Here is a 20,772-nt window from a genome sequence, read left to right on the forward strand (position 1 = left end):
TGCTTTTCACTGTAAAATTATTATCTTATGATTAGCTCTAGTTCAGTTTAAACAATATTCTGTGGACGTTTGTAAAAAAAAACAACAGCTATCTGACACTGTAGTTGCTTTGGTTTGTTGAGGCAACTATGGAAAGCTGTAGAGGAAATGACAAAGTCATCACCTCCAGTTATGAGTCTGGATTTTATTGGATTGCTATATGACAACTATTGGAGGATCAACAGCACTGTAGACATGGCAGATCTTTTATAAAATATGGTATCGCTTGTGGGGCGATTGTGGCTCAAGAGTTGGGAGTTCGCCTTGTAATCGGAAGGTTGCCCGTTCGAGCCCCGGCTTGGACAGTCTCGGTCGTTGTGTCCTTGGGCAAGACACTTCCCCCCATGCCTACTGGTGGTGGTCAGAGGGCCCGGTGGCGCCAGTGTCCGGCAGCCTCGCCTCTGTCAGTGCGCCCCAGGGTGGCTGTGGCTACAATGTAGCTTGCCATCACCAGTGTGTGAATGGGTGGATGACTGGATATGTAAAGCGCTTTGGGGTCCTTAAGGACTAGTAAAGCGCTATATAAATACAGGCCATTTACCATTTATAGAGTTCTGAATTAAGGGAGAAAAATACACACAAATGTGGCAGGTTTATTAGTTAGTCTGTAATGCGCTTGTGAAGTGGCTGTTTGGTCTCTCCAATGTAGAGGTCTGGGCATTTCTCGCTGCACTGTACAGCATACACCACATTGTTAAGTCTGTGTTTTGGCGTTTTGTCTTTCGGGTGAACCAGTTTTTGTCTGAGCGTGTTGCTGGGTCTGAAATACACCGGGATGTCATGCTTGGAGAAAACCCTCCTGAGTTTTTCTGATACACCGGCCTCTACATTGGAGAGACCAAACAGCCACTTCACAAGCGCATGGCACAACATAGAAGAGCCACCTCCACAGGACAAGACTCAGCAGTCCATCTGCATCTTAAGGATAAAGGTCACTCTTTCGAGGATGCTAACGTTCACATTTTGGACAGAGAGGACAGATGGTTTGAAAGAGGAGTGAAAGAAGCCATTTATGTCCACTGTGAGCGACCATCTTTGAACAGAGGCGGGGGTTTACGACACCAACTGTCTGCCATCTATAATCCAGTTTTGAGTTCCCTTCCCAGACGCACTTAACGCCCACTCACATCCTGAGCCATCTGATTTCAGGAATTCGCATGATAAGGTGGGGCCAGGTTTCACAATGAACTCACCCGAAACTCTGACTGATTGGGACCCACACCCAGTTTCACACCTTGGCTCAGGCGATTAGAGGATCATCAGGGGGTCCTTTTGTCCCTCTGTGGGGGGAAACTCCCACTAGGTTTATATCTGGGACTCTCCAATATTTGACCTTAGAACTGAAGAAGCTTCTCGGATGAGAGGTGAAACGTCTTCAAGTAACTTAAAGAAGTCCAGACGCTTTTCTTTGCAAACTCTTTTGGCTGTACAAACTAATGAGTCACCCACAGTTGACATGTAAATGTACAAAGTAATGAGTTACCTGTAGTGGAGCTCTTGTCACAGCAAGATGAATCCTTCGGTTGTACCTCCAGAACACCTTCATTCTCACAGCAGCACTGAGTCCTGTTATCATACTGATTGTGCCCGCAGCACCGGTGGAAAGTGGAATTCCTCACCAGAATCTTCTTATTATCACTTGCACCGCAACACAATTGCTTGTCCTTGGCAAAAGCCTCTGTGGAGAATACCATGGAGATTCTTAACTCTTTGGCCTCAACCATAACTAAGCTGATAAGCCTCTGCAACATTCTGCCGATGCTGATTATATTTTTTCCACTTGTATATTTGTTCTACTGAAGAATGAGGGATCCTTCTACACAACATTACCGTATGTTCAAATGAACATCTAGAACCACAAATCCATCTTCTTTTGTTTCCACTATTTCTCCTTACTTACATAAAATAAGTACATTTTGCAGTAGAAAATCACAACTCTCAAGAAGTCCTGTTTTTTGTTTGTAACACTGTCTGTCTTCGAATTTTGCCTTTTAATTATATAATATATGCTTAATGTGATGTTTTTCATCAGTGTGTCTGCTCACCTTTACCGCAACATTCAGCCATTAGTCCAGGTTTTGCAGTGATGGTTGATTGACAGCATATTTCATTGACAGGGTTGTAGGGCTTCAGCCCACAGCAGTTGGACACCTTTTCACTCAGACCATGAGTAACATTGGCTGTATAATAAAGACACAAACACTAGAAGCAGTGTAACAGCTGAAAGTGTCATGTTAAGTGTTAAATGGCCCACAGTTGTTCAAAAAAAGAAATGTTGCAATACCTCTGAATAAATGGAAACATCTGACTTAGTGATAGCAGATGAACACATACAGATGTGTGCAATGAATCCAGACTTCCCATCATTACTTTATTGTTCTTTTTCTGTTCATTTGCGCTCTGACAAAAAGCATGCTAATTTACAATAACAACAACAAGCACCCAAAAAGTTCAAACATAGCTATCCATAACTGGGTAATGATTTTCTTATTACAGTATCTGCCATGACTTTTTTTTTTTTTTTTACCAGAGTAGGGGGTGTATACAGTCAACTTCCAATTTATTCAGTCAATTAAATTCTGTATTAAAAACAAATTTTAGTCTAAAGCGGTACAATTCAACTGCTTCATAAAGCCAGAAAGGTGGTTAAGAGTTTTTGTGCTCTTTAACTTATTTTCTATTAAGATTTTTAATTTAGGTGCTCTTCAGGTGCTTTTCTTTATTGGCCAGTTACAAAGTCAAAATTTCAGTTTCAGTTTAGCTAGATTTCAAGTTCGTTACCTCTGAGAGTGTTTCCGTCTTGTACTTTGCAACAGGTTGCTTTTTCAGGATTGTAAGGTTCCTTTCCACAACAAGACAGACTCGCCCCTGGGTAAAGTTTGTTTCCACAGCAAGCAGCTTCTTGTGTGTCATACTTTGTCCCATTGCAGTCTTTTCTGAAAAGCACAGATAACCAAAGCCTATTATCAATGACAGTAAATTCCATAGACTTAACAGTGCATACAGAAAATTGCTGTTTTACACCGTCAAACCTAGAGAGACTACTCCCTTTAACCTTTGTACTAATGCCCTCTATTGGACAACTATGAAAATACACTAAAATGTAGCAACAGGAGCATACCCATAAGCTGTTTATAGTATTTTTAACACCTCCACCCTTGCTGTGCTGACATAAAATTTATCTGAATATAGGACATTTTAAAACCTCCCTCTACTCCAAATGTCAAAAACTGGAAGGTACTTCTTAAAATCCCAGCTCAAAGTCGAAGTTTCTCAGAATTTTTTTTACATTAACTTGTCTTAGTATGTCTTCCATCACATCTTTCCAACTGGGTTAAATGTAGAAGCTCATGGGTACTGGTTTAGCTCTCTGGGATGAGCAGGTGACCACTTGATGTATGGCTAGGAGCCCAGGTTTGAATCTGACCCATGCCCCTTTACCATACATCTTCCTCACTCTTCTAATAAGGCAGTTTATCCTTAGTTATTTCCATTATAGCTTACAGGACATTTTACAATTTAAAGCTTAATGATTAAAAACAAAAAGGTTTATGTATTCTCAACTGATTCTTTGAAGATGTGAAACAGACTACCCCATCATCTTGTAGTAGAAAGTGCCTTAGGTGGTCATATTGAGTAGAAAGGCACTATAGAAGTATCAGTCCATTTACCATTTTCCATTAACTCTGCCTCCTGGATGTCAACCTCCTGTGTTCTTTTAGGTGCCACTGTCTCCTTTTCTAGGCACCACATCATAGTGGGTCTCACTACCATTTTGTAAACCTTCCCTTTCACTCTTGCTGCTATTCTTCTGTCCCAAATCACACCTGACATTCATCCCACTTCCACCATGAACCTGTCACTCCTACCACACACCATTGTCTCACTGTTTCCATAGATCTTCTTCATCAGCCTCATATCTTTCTCTGGAATTCCTGATTTCTTCATACAGTATCACATTTCCTCTCGTTGCACCTTGGCACTCCATCAATACTCTCAAAGCTTACATTGCTTTCAGAGTGTTAGTACAAGGATACCTCTCTATTTTTCTCACATTCCTCCACAGGTACGCCATCTGAACCAACTACCTTTCATTCTTCAGCCTCTTCATTGCTGTCTTCTCTTCCTCCTTACTAATCCATTCAAAGTTCATGGTTCATTTATTTGTCATTGTAAAATACAATATACAAGGTAATTTACTGTACTACTGCTTAAAAAGATGGCCCTCCCTATAGTATAAATAAAAGTTCAATTCAATTCAATTTTATTTATATAGCGCCAAATCACAACCTTAACTTACCACAAGGCACTTTGCATTGTAAGGTAAAAACCCTACAATAATAAAGAGAAAATAAAGAAAACCCAACAATGATATGACACCCTGTGAGTAAGCGCTTTGGTGACAGTGGGAAGGAAAAGTTTCCCACTGATTAAATGCAGAGTAGTGTACAGACAAATATTGTGTGTGAAAAATATCAGTGAAGAATAAACACGCCGTGCGTCATGGGACTCCCCCATCAGCTTAGACCTACTGTGACATAACTAAGACTATGTCTACACTAGCCCGGATAAATCTGAAAATGATGTATAAGTCTGAAAACACTCCACACTATCGTTTTCATTCGTTTTCACAGAGTTATTCATCCACATTGAAACAGGCGAAAACACTAATGCTCCAGTACTGCACATGCGTGAAACACAAGACGATTCAACCTACCTCACTTCTGTCAGTCATTTATTTACTTTCTGGCTCTTTGAAACGTCGCGGCAAAATGTTGAGGATAAGCAGCGAATTTTTTAAATGGACTAACAAAGAGGTGGAGTTGTTGCTGCGAGTAACACAAAAGTACAAAGCTGCAAAAGCGAGTGAGAATTAAAGAATTTGAAGAAAAGCTATCTGAAGCATGTACAAACTGATATTAATCTTTACTCTCTGTGTGGACGGAAGACCAAAACGGAGGCAAAAGGATGCATTTTCAAACGAAAACGTGTTAGTGTGGACATGGCCTAAGGGAGAATTCAGGGTCACCTGAACCAGCCCTAACTATATGTTTCCTCAAAAAGGAAAGTTTTAAGGAAAAGTCAAGGAAAGTTAAGTTCCCTGCCTTTTAGTCTTAAAGGTAGAGAGGGAGTCTGTCTACAGAATCCAAACTGGAAGCGTGTTCCACAGAAGAGGGGCCTGAAAGCTGGAGGCTCTGCCTCCCATTATACAATATCTCACAAAAATGAGTACATTTTTGTAAATATACAAATATATCTTTCCATGGGACAACATGGAAGATATGGCACTTTGATACAATATCAAGTAGTCAGTGTACAGCTTGTATAACAGTGTAAATTTGCTGTCACCTAAAAATAACTCAACATACAGCCACTAATGTCTAAACTGCTGGCAACAAAAGTGAATACACCCCTAAGTGAAAATGTCCAAGCTGTCCTCGAAGTGTCAATATTTTGTGTGGCCACCATTATTTTCCAACACTGCCTTAACTCTGTTGGGGATGAAGTTCACTAGAGCTTCACGGGGTGCCACTCGTCCATGATGACATACTGGAGCTGGTGGATGTTAGAGACCTTTTGATCCTCCATCTTCCCTTTGAGGACTTCCCACGGATGCTCAGTAGAGTTTAAGCTTTAGAGAAATGCTTGGCCAGTTAAGTACCTTGCTAAGTTCGTTTAGCAAGGCAGCGGTCTTTTGGAGGTGTTTTGGGGGTTGTTATCATGTTGGAATACTGTCCTATGGCCCAGTTTCTGAAGGGAGGGGATCATGCTCTGCTTCAGTATGTCACCGTACATGTTGACATTCATGGTTCCCTCAATTAACTATAGCTCCCCAGTGCCAGCAGCACTCATGCAGCCCCAAACAATGACATCCCACCACCATGCTTGACTGCAGGCAAGACACTCTTGTCTTTGTACTCCTCACCTAGTTGCCACCACACAGCCGTGATACTATCTGAACCAAATAATGTTATCTTGGTCTCATCAGACCACAAGTAATCCAGGTCCTTATTCTGCTTGTCTTCAACAAACTGTTTGCGGGCTTTCCTGTGCATTATCTTTAGACGAAGCTTCCTTCTGGGACAATAGCCATTTGATGCTGTGTGGTGTATTGTCTGAGCACCGAAAGGATGACCCTCCACACTTTTGTTGCCAGTGGTTTAGGCAATGATGGCTGTGTGTTAAATTGTTTAGAGAGGCATATACACTGTTAAATACACTGTTAGACAAGTTGTACACTGACTACTTTACATTGTATCAAAGTGTCATATCTTCAATCTTGTCCCATAAAAAGGTATAACAAAATATTTACAAAAATGTGAGGAGTGTACTCACTTTATTCAAATGCTGTACTTTTAAATACTCCAGGATCCACATGTAAGCCTACAGTCTTCTCTACTGGAGTGATATGGTACTACTGAATTAGATTCTGAATCAAACAGGGAGCCAATGAAAATAACCCAGTATAGGAGAAATATGCTCTCTCTAGTCCCTGTCAGTACTCTTGCTGCAGCATTTTGGATCAATTGAAAGCACTTCAGGGAGTTGTTAAGATAAGTTGATAATAATGAATGACAGTAGTCAAGCCTAGAAGTGATAAATGCATGAACTAGCTTTTCAGCATCACTCTAATATTCTTGTTTCTCTCTCCCTCCCTCTCCTCTGCCTGGGTGGAACTCCTTGCAAGTTCCCGCTTCTGGCCTACGAACCTGCAAATAATCACTCACCCACTGCTTGTTATACTTCCATTCCAGCTACTACTTAAGACAACAGCTCAGTATTTGTCATTGCTGGATCGTTGCACGACACAGGTCAGTGTAGCCCCAGCTCTTTGCTGTTTATTCTTGTCTCTAGTGCTTTCCTAGCTTGAAACTGTGCTCTCTTGTATATAGATCTTCCTGGACCTGTTTATCCCTGGAGTGTGTTCATGAGCGCAAGTGGTTTACGAGTAGCGTGTGTGGTCGAACAGGAGTGTGGAGTGTTTCCTTCCCCCTCCCCGGATTCCCTGGAGCCCCTTTCCCCTTGCATCTTTGTATATAGCACCTGGTGACATTGTAAATAAACTGTTCATCTTCAGGGTCAACAAAGTCCTGCGCTTGAGTCCATTTATTCACTGTGGCAGACACCATATTTCTAAGGCTACGTTCACACTGCAGGTCTTGATGCTCAATTCCGATTTTTTGATCAAATCCGATTTTTTTGTCTGCTCGTTCACACTACAAATAAAATGCGACCGCAAACGCGCTCTAGTGTGAACGCTCAAAGCGGCCCGCATGCGCAAAAGAAGAAGTCACACACAACGCGCTCTGTTTAGACCCAGAGCAAACAATATTGTTTGACTGATGGCCCTTAATATAAAGACTTCCGACTTCACGTTTCCCAAAATAATGATCCTTATTGCTGTTTTAGAGAGGAGCGGTGCTTCAAAGGATAGTTGCAGATTTCTGTAAGAGTCTGCAGATTATACAGTACAAATAAAATGTTAACGTTTCTCCAACATTGTCTTCCCAGGAGTTTCACCGGATGGCCAGGAAGCGTTCGCGATGTCTTCTCCGGAGCTGATAATTGGCGTCTGTCTTGTGTCAGTGACGTAAAAGACGGATTTAATGCTACTTGACCGTTCAAACAGCAGTCGCTTTCTGAAACATCGGATATGTATCGGATTCAGTATCACATACGAAAGTGACCCAGATCGGATTTGAAAGTATCGGATTTGTGCCGTTCACACTGTCATACCATGATCGGATATGAGTCGCATAGGGTCAAAAAAATCGGATTTGATGCGCTTTCGCCTGCAGTGTGAACATAGCCTAAGATTTTTGGGGTCAAGTACAATAATGTCAGTTTTATCTGAATTTAGAAATCATGTCTTTATCTCTTCAAGACATTCCTGCAGTTTAAGTAATTGGTGTGTGTTATCTGGCTTCATGGATAGACAAAGTTGGGTATCATCTGCAAAGCAGTGAAAATGTATGCTATGCCTTCTAATGACACTGCCGAAGGGAAACGATATGGATCAAACCACTGCAGCGCAGCACCTTTCATACCTACAGTGTCAGTAATGCATAGTGCCTGGATATGCTTTAAAATAAATGTTATACCTTTTACTTTATTTAGTTGACTTTATAGCAGCACTCACAGTGATGACAGACTTTGAGTGAAAACTGTTCAAAAACCCAGTGGTGTGTGTTTTTCATGTCCTGCACTTCCTGATTCAACACTCCTCCATCCTTCCACTTTTGACTCTCATGAGCTTTTCAGAATACTCTCCACCCTCTCAACAGGCTCTCTTTACTCATTGTACATTTCTATCTCTAGCCTTAGTCACACAAACTTGCTCCCTCTCTCTCTCCATGTTTCTGTGTCCATCTCCGGGTTTGCTGTTCAGTGTTTTGAGTTAGTTCACCCAGTTTATGTTAGTTAAACCTCAGTTTCCATTTTGCCTCTTGCTTTTTTATGTTCAGGTATTAATAAACGGCTTGCCTACTGTTAAACCTCACTCTCGCATCTATGTGTCTGCATGTGTGTCCTCAACCTCCTCACAGCCTGTTGACATTCATCTCCCTGAATATCACACTTTTTCTTTGACAACCTCTCCCTTTAAATACTTTGATGTACTTTATCCTCCGAGAACTCTATGTTCTTCTGTTTCCAGTTTCACCATGTGACCCTTGCCTCTGCTTTTCTTGCTTCATATCCTTGATTTCTTAAATCATCCTGCAGACCACCATCTAGTTTGACCTGACACCACCTTGAAGTCTCCCATTCACTTTCAGACTGCACCGTCTGCTTCTGCATACCATGTATTTAATCTGTATTCGCGTCCCCCCCCCCCCCCCCCCCCCCCCCCACACACACACACACACTCTCACGCAGTCAAATGTGTTCAGAATCCAAAACCAACTTATTTTCTCTCCTTATCATCACACCTGCCCAACACTTCCTTATCACCTAGGTTCCCTTCACACATGTCGACTGAAATCTGATCCAGTCACCACACGCTGTTCCATTTCATTCAACTTACAATCCCTTGGCACTGCACTCATCTTTGCCGCCGCCCTCGCAAAAAACATCATCTGCACAACCGCATAACCACTCTGCCTCGACTGTAATCAACACAATTGTTCGAACTCTAAAATTGCGAGGAGCCTTATCAATACAATGAGTTCTCTGTAGTCTATAACCAAACGCTTGACCTTTGATCAGCGGCCAGAAATTAAAGAACACAAAGCGAGTGAAGAAACAGTGACTCACCCACAGTCGTTTCTGGAGGCTGCGTTTGCTCCTGCGGCAGAAACTGTCAGCAAGCACAAATTGAAAATGATGAGTTACTAAAAACTTGGACTAAAATTGAATAGCATTAGGAATCTTGATTGTCTACGGTAAAGAATGTAAAGAACCACAGGTTAAAAAAAAAGACTGACGGTAAAACAGTTGTCTCTATTTTCAGTGATTTAATCGAAGAATTTGAACATCTCTGGAGGCGTTTATAGATTTGTCCCGGGCATTTACTCATAATACGCCCTCAAGTTTGAATTTACATTTAAAGGTCTGCATGCACGAGAGGTTCTTAATTCATATTTGCAGATGCCTATGCACCTTTTGAACTATTTATGAAGTTCTGTAAATATTCTTGCAAAACACACACCGAGTTGATAACGCACACACAACTGACCTCACAGATCTAAATGTTTGGGAAGCACAAACAAATCCTTTTGCTCCAATAATATTCCCCATACCACTCGTTAACTATACAAGATATACATATATGATTCTACAGTCTGACGTCCCTGAAGAACCCACGAGACTGCCCCGAGGTGTCTTCAAATGGATGAATCAGTCTGCCGCCCACGCCCGGACATCACGCATCTGATGCTATCACCTTTCCCATTCTTTTTCCCACAACGCCACAGTAAATTACTAGAAGATGAAAAAAGATGGGAAAAACCCCCCAAAAACAACAACACACACACCACAAGAAGTTAGCTGATTTATATACCTGTGGATTTGTTTGTGTTCCAGGTGTTGCATGCTTGTTTGTTAATAGCGGTGAGGCAGTTGGTGATACATTGTGCATTTCTTTTTACGCTATCCCTTTATTACCCCCCCCCCCCTTTTCTGCCCGTCATATCTATCTATCTATCTATCTATCTATCTATATATATATATATATATATGCATGCTATTATTATTTATGCTATTATTATTTATAATACTGGCAGTGGGAAGTGGAGAAGAAAGTAACTTGCCTCCAAGCATTATTACCTATGACGCACGGTCTCTCTCTCTCTCTCTCTCTCTCTCTCTCTCTCTCTCTCTCTCTCTCTCTCTCTCAAAGCTTCCACAAACAGCGCACCAGCAGTCGGAACCTTATCAGTTGTGTCAAGCCAGTGGCCCTATACACGGATCCTCACAACTCAAAAAGAACTAATAAATAAATCAATATCACTTACCACAATCAGTAGAGAATCCAAAAATCAGCCAAGCTAAAAGAACAGGTGGAGAACCATCATTATACAGCCTTAAAATACTCAAATATATCTATATCAGCAAAGGTACGAAATCCTACCAAACCCGAGAGTCTGAAGCAGGTACATCTGTAATCCTTTTAGGAGAATGTGTCTCCCATTGAGTCTGAGAGGCAAACATATGCGGCTAAATAGTCTAATTAGCCCCACCTCCCACGTAATAACGCCTAAAAATATGTCATTTATAACCAGAGGGTCAAGGTAGCGGGGGCACACAACCAGAGCGCTTGATTACATGGTATGCAAACCAAGAAGCTCCGCAACAATAAAAGACTTGTAACATGCAGTTGTTAAAGTATGCAGCTGCTCTAGACAATATAGATTCCAATTTTAAACACACCGCACTCAGGTGTGCACTGATTTCTATACCTGAAATAGATCCCACTGAGATGAAGATTTATTAGGGGAACCTGGCTTTCCTGTCCTGTTGGTGGGTTCAATTTTTTAGATAGTCCAGATCTGATGGTGAACACTTTTATCTCTGTCTGTTACTGCAGCATTTTACTTTGATGCAGTTCCCAAGTCATCCATGGGAGTTAGTTTGTGAAAATTCAGTTTTTCATTCAGCTTGATACATGTTTTAGATGATGAAATCTTCTTACAAGTGACGACAGGGTGTTTGAAAAGTGATCGTCTTTGAAATAGGCTGAACCATATTGTCTACATGTGTGTGTGTGACATGTTAACGATTGTCGTATGCTGACGAGAGCTACCCAAATGCTGCTAGTTCCCATCTGTTTGTCATGGGGAGCGCTGCGCCCTACATGCAGTCCTTCTGATAATAGGATTCTTATTTTAACTTACATACCGTACATACTCCAATCCCCGAGGAAAATATTGCTGAATCAATTTAGAAAGTAAAAAGAAAAAAGAAAAAGAAAAACGAGAAAAAGACAGAAAAAACCGTTAAAAGTAAAGGTCCTTCATTCCATTTAATCCATCTGGTGTGATAGCATTGTAGACAGGGAGGGACAGGAAAACAAAAAGATCATCAAGGACGTGAATTCGACTCCATCCCAGGCCACTCGTCCAGTAGATTATTTTACCGCTGACTCATTAGGCTTGACTTATGTTGTAAAAACTCACTAATAAATCATGTCGAACATACACTCCAAGCTCAAATCTTCGCGTGTGTGTGTGTGTGTGTGTGTGTGTGTGTGTGTGTGTGTGTGTGTGTGTGTGTGTGTGTGTGTGTGTGTGTGTGTGTGTGTACATGTGTGTTTTATGTTCTATCGACTCACCTGCTTCATGACTCCTGACTTACTTTGCAGCGTTTAGCTCCATCTTGGAGATGACGCTTCCGTTTACTTCCAAGCATCCGTTTAACTGGTAACTCGTCGAATTATTATCTCCAGAATATCAGGTAGAAAGTTTTGTAGGTTGGCAAAAAAAACTCATTTACCTGTCTGTGCAGGTGGTGAACCACATTAAGCAATCGTTGTTGACAGATCCCTCATCTCACAATCGGGAACAAAAGAGATTTCTGTTTTTTCTTTTTCATTTTTTTATGTCTAAACATACAGAATATTTATTTATGTTGGTAGATAGCATACGGTTAATGGGTTCATGAGTATTGAAGGGTTATATATAAAATAAAGGAATTGCCCGTTTTGCAAGTATATTTATGACTCGTCATTGTACCTATGTGTTCCTCATTATGAGCAATCCAGTGTCCTTTTTGGCATCTTAAAATGTTTTTATAGAATTGTGATGAGATATGTTTGACAGACTATAAGCAAACATTTACTACCATTTAAATACATGAAAGTTCTTGGCACTTGTATTCTGTGGTTTTTTTGTGCTTTCTGTTTTGATCTAGGGTACTTCATGTTGTAGGCTGAACTTGTTTGTCTGGTTTTCCTTCGATGTAGTCTACTAAAGCCAATTTTACATTGAAGCAAATTTTCTTTGGTGGCAGGCTCTTTTAAAAAGAGGTTGTATGGGAGAATCATCTCTTAACACGATTTAGGAAACATTCGGTCTGACATGTCATACTGTGCTTGATTGTGTGTGACTCAGAATGGTCGAAGACAGAAGAATGTATTTCTAATAGATATTGTTAGTGTTTATTTACATCTTCACTTTTTTATCCTTGACATACATTATGTTCACGGGCAATCCAACTATTATGTTTTAGCGTTAGGTATCAGACCCAGAAGCAAAGTTTACGCAGGCAAGGGGTGGGGGAGGGGGCTGGGGGTCCTGTGTTGTTTGGTGCAAGGACAGCCTGCTTGCGCATTCCCGTTGAACTGACATGGTTATGTTTCGGTGTTTTGCAGGTGAGCACAGGTGATGTAAGCAAAGTGATGTAGCTGTATACAAAACGTGTTCAAAGAATGTACTGTCATAAAATTACATTTCGCTATTATTTGCAGTGTAATGATTTAGGTTGAATGAGTTTGCGTGAAACACAATGCAAATTAGAGTAGCATACACTGAGCTATACAGACGACAAACCTGTAAATCAATGATGTGTATTTTAAACGTTGGCACATTTATATTTGATATACTGTTAGGGTTACTGCTGGTCTCACAGCAAATAGTTGTCAAACAAACCCCAGTCAGTTTACGCTACATGTGTGGTGATCTCATGATGACTTGACAAAACACACTGTAACGGGTCCTGACGGGAGCGCGTGGCTGAGGGGCGTAGCTACAGCAAGCACAAGGATCTACCTGGAGGAGCTGGTATATGGAGGACCAAACGAGTCACACACATTAAACTAAAGAATTATCTGCTTAAATAGTAAATTGTGCAATAAAATATGTATTTGTAAATTCATTTATGAATTCATTTTTTAAATTATTTTATTAGCTGATGTACACAGCAAATCCAGCATGTCCAAATTAACACTGTCAGATTTGATTTCAACACTATTAAAGTGTCTATATGGGTCCACACCAGAGAGTGTTAATTTAACTCTTTTTGGAGAGTTGGTAGGTTAACTCTGATTTAGTGTTAAACACCAAATCTGTCTGGAGTTGATAATTTAACACTTACTAATGCTAACTAGGTGTTAAGAGTTTATATATTATGTCATGGTCCGGAGTCTGCGACTCCGTGTTTATGTTTAGTTTATTAGTATTCTGTGGTTTTGGTTGCCTTGGGTGTTTGTACTCTTCTGTTTCATGGTTTATGTTCTGTGTCCCCCAGTCTGTGTTAAGTTGGTGGGTTATGTCATTGCGTGTATGTGTTTCCTGTTTTATTGTGAAGGTCTGCGTCTTATGTGAGTGTTTTCAGTTTGCCTCCCTAGTCTCGTCACGTTAATCACTCCCGGCTGTGTTCCCCACCTGTGTGTAATCTCCCTGTGTTCTCTGAGTGTATTTAAGTTGTGTCTTCTGTCATGGTAGTTGCTGGTTCGTCTGTGTTGTTCCCCTCGGTCTCCCTGCATCTCTCCATGTGTATTTCCCCGGATCTCACTGCATCTTTGTTTCTGGTTTGTTTTACCCAGTTTAGGTTCCAGTTTCATGTTCCCTGCGCCTTTGTTGTTTGTTTTCCCCTTCGTTAATAAACACTCACCTGCACCAGAGCTGCCGCGTCCAGGGCCCTATTTCAGGAAGCCGGTTTAGAAAACTCAGAGTGAAAAACGATACTCAGGGTTGAGTAACCCCGAACTGTCCAACTCGGAATATTCGGTTTCAGAAAGGCTGATAACAAGTAGTTCAGTCAACGCGGAGTTGCTTTAACCCCAAATTAAGCGCGCGCACGAGGATACATAAAGCCCTGATAAGCGGAGCACAGAGTAAGCGAGTCACCATGGAGACGGAGGGAAAGAAGGCGCGGTCAATGTATTTTACAGCGCTTGAGGCCGAAATTCTGATGGCAGCATATGCCGATAACATGCAAATTTTGCAGAAAAAAAGGTAACACAGCCTCAGCTGCAAAAGAAAGGGAGCATGCATGGCAAAACATAGCCGACAGAGTCAATGCGTGAGTGTTAATATAAACATTGATCTAGGGATTTCCACCCATTTAACACGTTATTTTATCATGTTATTTTATTTGTTATTTTATACATTTTATGTTGTGATGTGATGTGAGCGCAGGTGCAACCCAACAGGCCCCAAACGTGCCTGGCAGCAAGTAAAAATGAAATATAAAAATATAGTCCAAACAGGTGAGGTGTAATTGTATTATGAGCCATAGTGCTTGGTCTGTTTGTCCGATGTAAATCAATTGCAGTTAGAGGCTACATTAATTTTCTTTCTGTAAGCACTTATTGAAATTATCTGAGCACATTACAAGTACATATTTGCTTACTCTGTATGCTCAAATGTGACCCCGTTATAGCCAACAGAAAAAAAGCGGAGGCCCGAAAAACAGGTGGGGGTCCTCCACCACCACCACTCACAGAGGCTGAGCAGTTGGCCCTCAGCCAAAACAGTGGGCGCCCTGTGGCTGAAGGCATCTCTGTGGGGACATCCTGTGAGTCAATAACCCCGCAAGACACAAGTGCCTACATAGGGGGTAAATTCAAAATAATACATGATGTGCGTACATCCTTTCTTCACAGTCACCTTTGCAGTGCTGCTCATTCATTTGATAAACTCTTTACCATAATGGATTATTTTGTAGTGAAGTTATTTTCCTACTGATTTTGCCTTCCCTCAGTCTTGGTTGTCTTTGAGAGCATAATGACAATGAAGTGTAAGCTGAGTGCTATATGTTTGTTAACCCTTTAAGACCTACCATAGAACCAAGTCCGCCAGAGCTTATATTATATTTTTACCTGCTGTGGAGCCATTTTTGGGAGCATTTCAAGTTGCTATACATCAATACAACCATTATAGCCCAGATTTTAATAATATGTATTCAGTAAGTGCATAGTAATTACATAAATTGCAAAAAAGGTCAATAAACTACAAAAAAATTGAAAATCGTTTTTGCTTTTTTAACATATATTTGTAGTTAGAGAAATTTAAGAGGCTTATCCCTCAAAACTGTAAATACAAAAAAGTTGCACAAAATAGTTTCCCACCACAGGAAATTTATTTTGAGTGTCTTCATAGTTTTATTTTTGAAATACACCAATTTTTATACACTGCAGGAAAAACGAAAATAAATATTATACTGCAAATTTGCAAAAAAGCAGCATATGCATCAAAATAAACTATTTCCAGCAGTGCAATATGAGTCCTAAGCATCCCAGAAACGACACAGAAAGTCATAAAGTCAAAGATAACTTTTAAAAAGACCAGTATATGCACTGAGGCCCTGATCATAAAAAAGACTACATTTCCGCGAAAATGACGTCACTTCCGGTTTCGGGCAGGTAATGGCGGAAATGCAAAAGTTCGCGCTGACGTCTATTCCAACATAGGAAGTGTTATGAACAGCTGATTGGATCGGCAAAGCGTGTTTCTGGAATATTATGTTTTTGTTCCTGCAAGCGCTTTTTATGCAGTTTTTGCAAAGCTTTATGTGGAAGGAAACCGTGACCGAGGACAAGCTGATGGCATCAGATGTAAGTACAACTCCTCCGGTTTCATATGCAAAAAAAATTATTGCGCTAGCTTACGTGGTTGCAGAGCTACCGGGATTTAAAAATAGTTACGCAAAACAGAGCGTGCCCGCTCCGATCGGCTGTAAAGGGTTAATTGCCATTTGGTCCCTTGTAAGTTATAAGTGACCTGTATAAACCTCATATTCTATCAGTTGATGGTGTACTGCATCTGGTGCAGCCTCCTGTTGAGCCAGACCAACATGCAGTTGTGAGTAATACTCCACAGATTATATGAGTTTACAGTAGAACAGCAATGTTGTTAATTTCTTTACTGCAGGAAAATAATGAAGAAACATTGACAGCTGTTACAGAGGAGGAAGCAACAGAGACACTTTACACTTTGTGTACAGGAAACACAGGCGACCAATAAAGCCAGTTGAACAAAACATCTGTTTATTCTTCTTTCAACATGTTGAGGTGATGGGTCAAAAGAAATGATTGTGACATATGGTGTCTCTGACTGCTCTTCCATCTTGTATGTCCGTGGGAGGGTCAGGATGTTCATGGTTTGGATCACTGCTGATGTTTGGTTCAGAAGGACAGTGTTCTCCTCTAATTGTGGCAATGTTGTGAAGAATCACACATGCCACAATAATGTCACATGCCCTTTCTGGGGTGACCCTGAGTCCTTGCAGGCACTGGAACCGGGCCTTAAGCATTCCGATAGTCATTTCAATTCTGGCTCTTGTCCTGCAATTAGCCAGATTATATCGCTGCTGTGGGCCCGGTTCAGGGTCAGGGTAAGCAAATAGGGTAAACATGGATACCCCCTATCACCAAGCAAGTAGCCAGTGAACTCTCCTAAGACAGAAGGATACACTTCAGTTCAAATGTCCCTGAAGCAATTGGTCTTTATATATTTTAAAGTATTCTCAACTCACCATGTCCAAATTTTGTGCTCAGTGTACATTCACGGAATATTTGTGAGTCATGGACAGAGCCTGGCCACTTGGCTTCCACATTTGTGATAATGTTGGCAGCATCATATATGATCTTCACAGTGCAGAGAACACAAATTAGCATCCATTACTATAATGAAATAATTTGTTAGTTTGAAATGCTACAGGGAACTATGTACCTGTACATTAATGCTGTGGAAAGACTTCCTGTTCACATAGTCTCCTTCATTTACTGAAGGAGCAATGATTGGAATGTGAGTGCCATCTATACAGCCAATCACGCCTGGGAACCGTGAGAATAAATGTAAAATTTAAGTAGTAGTCCAAGTATCACCACATCATGAATTAAGTTTTGTTCATCCTGATACCTGCAATTTTGTGGCATCCCTCTTTGATAAATCTTGTGGGTCTATGACCGGGGAACACCACAGACGAGTACAGGAGACGTTTCAGTGCAACTGTAACATTCCTGACTGCCCGACAGACGGTAGCCTTGGAAACGTGCTCAGCGTCACCAATATTATACAGAAAGCTCCCGTTTGCAAAAAACCGAAGTGCAATACAAATAATATGTAATGAACTGAGAGCATGTCCGCGATGTGTCACATGCGTAATATATGGCCTGAGGATGTTATCAAAATAACTTATAGATTGTGCTGAGAAACGGTAACGTTCGCACAGAAAATCATCAGGTAATGATAAAATGTCCAAACGCGCTCTGATCACTCTCTCCCGGCGGAGAGCTCTGCGGAGAATTTGGGCTTCACGATCTACTGGCTCTTCAAGGAAGGGACACGCCATGTCTGACACTTCCTACTGTCAGGTTTCCGACAAAGGGGCGGAGACAGTCAGGGTTAGTTGTAGTAAACCTGCTAGGGGGCAGGTTAGCTTCACGGCGTGTGTCGTCATAGTGACTCACTCAGGCTTCAGCTGAACTCGCTTTGTGAAACCGAAAACCCAGAGTTTTCGTTAACTCAGGGTATACTTACTCAGAGTTTGCTCTAAACCGGCTTCCTGAAATAGGGCCCAGGTCCTAAATATTCCACACGGCTTGCCCCGGCAAACCGTGACAATATATTAACTCTCAAAGAGTATTTTAGTTTAACTACGTAAGAGTTATCTTCTAATTAATTCTAAAAAGCGGGAATTTTACTGTTCTGAACTTCTAAAAATTTCTCTTGGAAATAAACATTTACTAAAAAGACGCAATGGTTTTTGAAAAACATTTATTCTGAACTGTGCACCACAATTTCAAAACATTTTCTGAAAGATGTAACAGTGTACATGTTCTCACTTTCATTAGAATTTTGTTTATCAAAAGGTCTGACATAGGTGAGCTGGTAAATGCAAATAACAGCATTCTCATCACTTATTTCAATAAATACAAAATACAATATACATGTCCTTCATTCATTACTTTGTGGAACTGCAACGCACTTCTGGATTGCTGGAGGACTGTTTACTTAGCCTGATAGGCCGAAGGACACTGTCTCAGCTAAACTATGGACACGCACACACACACACTTATACTGATAAGCACTCACTCATCCCCCCTCCCTTTCCAACGCCTTCGATGCTTGTGCCCTACCGGGGAAGATAGCAGTCAACTGGACCAGCACAGATGCTGCAGGACCGGATGCGCTGTCTACGCCGGCTCTCTCTTACCCTATACCCGCCCCTGTTGCTTGTCTTGTGTTTCTATGGTGTATTGATAGTCATGTGCTTTTGTGCTGAGGTGTTTTTTCTGTTATCAAACTGTTCTCCCACTAGGAGCTCAGTCTGAGTGGAGTTTTTTTTCTCCTCCTCTTACCTCATGTAGTGTATTTTCGTTGTTTTTTCCTATCAGCCTACCTTCTGACATGTCTGCCCAATGTGATGTTTGTGTAAAGTTGGTCTGAAGGTTCCTTTGTAAGTGCGCATGCGCCATTAGCGTGCTGCCTGCTGTAACCCCTAATTTCCCTCGGGATGAATAAAGTATTCTGATTCTGCTCTCCCCATATTCCATCTTCACAAGCATATCCTATGTGGAGATTGAATAAAACTTAGTTGACACTAATTAATGGCACAAATAATCCAGTAATCAATTGCAGCACAGTAAAAAAAAAAGGAATCCTTTTTGAGTCAACTTGTGTAAAGTATTTTCCCAAAAGACAAGGACACAGACAACAGGTAATACTGAACTAAATGTAAAACCTCAACCTTTTTCATTTTTACCTAAACCGTGTGCACAAAACTCTGGAAGGATCTAAATGCTAACGTAGAACCCAGTCAGGACATCTGCTACTGCTGTTTGCTCATTTTGTTATGGGAGATCATTTTCAGGCTTCAAGTAGCACCATTATACCAACATTTCACATTCTAGACATTGTTTTAGGTGTATTTGACCAAAAATTTGACAGAAAATTCACATGCAAGCTTTTTTTCAAGGCTGTGGTATTTGCCCACAAACAACACCTTTCAGCTAGCTAAAACAGAATATTATGCTATCACCGAGCAACATGGCTAATGCTAGTGATGGCCCGCTTGAAGCTGACGCTCCGGAGCGTGTGTCGAAAAAAACAACACACTGGTTCAGAAGCACTGTGTCGAGGCTTGCTTCGTTTGGCAAAAGTCACGTGACCAGTGACGTCCGAAGCTTCATTACGCACGTAACTGCTTTGGTACCTGATTCAAACAGATATAAGGAAGTGAATCATCCACGGGATTCGTGGAGTGTGTTGATGGTGACAGATAGCGACGAGGTGATCATTCCACTGACAGATATGGAGCCAGCGAGGAAGAGAGGACGTTCTGGCGTGTGGGAATATTTTGAGTTGATTTTGCTCAATTCATTTTATCTGCCGAAGTGAAAAACTTGAAATGTCCAAAATCATGTTTTCATAATGTAAATATCATTACAGCATATGACTTTAGGAACACTTCCATGTGAATTAAAGCTAATGAAGACTACAAAAATGTATTTGACACTATACGTACATTACATTGCTACACAGTTTAGAAAATCATTTTGTTTATTGTTTTTAGGTGATAGTCTGCAGGACCCAGGAATACCTGCATATCTACCAACTTGCAGTGTAGTTCCTGCACTCCACAGCCTCTTCTGTTCCATGCAAGTGGATTTTCTCCAGGGCAGGAGAAACTATTTCTAAGAAAAGAAACAGACTCAGCCAGCGCACAGTAACACTAATCCTCTTTTTAAATGTAAATAACAAAAGGGCTACCTTACATTGATCATGTTTTTACTTTGCAAGTTCTTGATTAGGGGTGGGTTTTGATTGTCGCTTTTCTGATTACAATCCATGCTAAATTGAATAAAGTGATATTGATTCATTAAAATCCCGTGTCGATTTGTAAATTAACGTTATTATGCCTGAAACGCCAGCATCTCAGGTTAAACCTCACAACATGTCGTCAAACACCATGCAGCTAAAACAGTAACTGGGAGCAGGTTTACGGATTCTGCATACAAACGTGAACACAGAGCGCGGACCCGACGCGTCAGAGTCAGATTTTGATGTGTCGTCAGGTCCGCGCTGTGTTTGCCTCTTTTTTCTTCGCTGGCTTCTGCAGCTGCAGGTTTCATAACTCTCTGTTTACATCTCTAATTAAGTCTCACATGTGTCAGCTTTCTTTTAATAGATACGAAATTATGGATATATACTGTTAAATGATCAGAATTGTAATATTTCTGACTGAGGCAAAACTTTCCAGATTCCAAATTGAATCGGATCCTGTATCGAATCAAAATGATTCTACAAATCAGTGACGATGCAGCCGTACTCAGCTTCCTAAGCATTTTCC

General features: G+C 41.0%; 1 protein-coding gene across 1 annotated transcript in view; it reads right to left on the reverse strand.

Annotated features, from left to right (window-relative positions):
* The window catches only part of LOC146618889 (uncharacterized), a 28,625-nt gene extending 17,988 nt beyond the window's left edge, over positions 1 to 10,637 (reverse strand). The window contains exons 1-6 of the mRNA XM_085371329.1: positions 10,610 to 10,637; positions 10,494 to 10,526; positions 9,295 to 9,337; positions 2,821 to 2,975; positions 2,085 to 2,219; positions 1,523 to 1,717 (exon numbers count right to left, since the gene is read on the reverse strand). Of these exons, the coding sequence (XP_085227455.1) occupies positions 1,523 to 1,717; positions 2,085 to 2,219; positions 2,821 to 2,975; positions 9,295 to 9,337; positions 10,494 to 10,526; positions 10,610 to 10,637 (589 nt within the window). The remainder of the gene's footprint in view (positions 1 to 1,522; positions 1,718 to 2,084; positions 2,220 to 2,820; positions 2,976 to 9,294; positions 9,338 to 10,493; positions 10,527 to 10,609) is intronic.
* Between the last annotated feature and the right edge of the window lie 10,135 nt (positions 10,638 to 20,772).

The sequence above is a fragment of the Diplotaxodon limnothrissa genome, linkage group LG14 (assembly GCF_057381915.1).
Source record: "Diplotaxodon limnothrissa isolate DT_005_m linkage group LG14, D_limnothrissa_male_GT1.1, whole genome shotgun sequence".
Lineage (NCBI taxonomy): Eukaryota > Metazoa > Chordata > Actinopteri > Cichliformes > Cichlidae > Diplotaxodon > Diplotaxodon limnothrissa.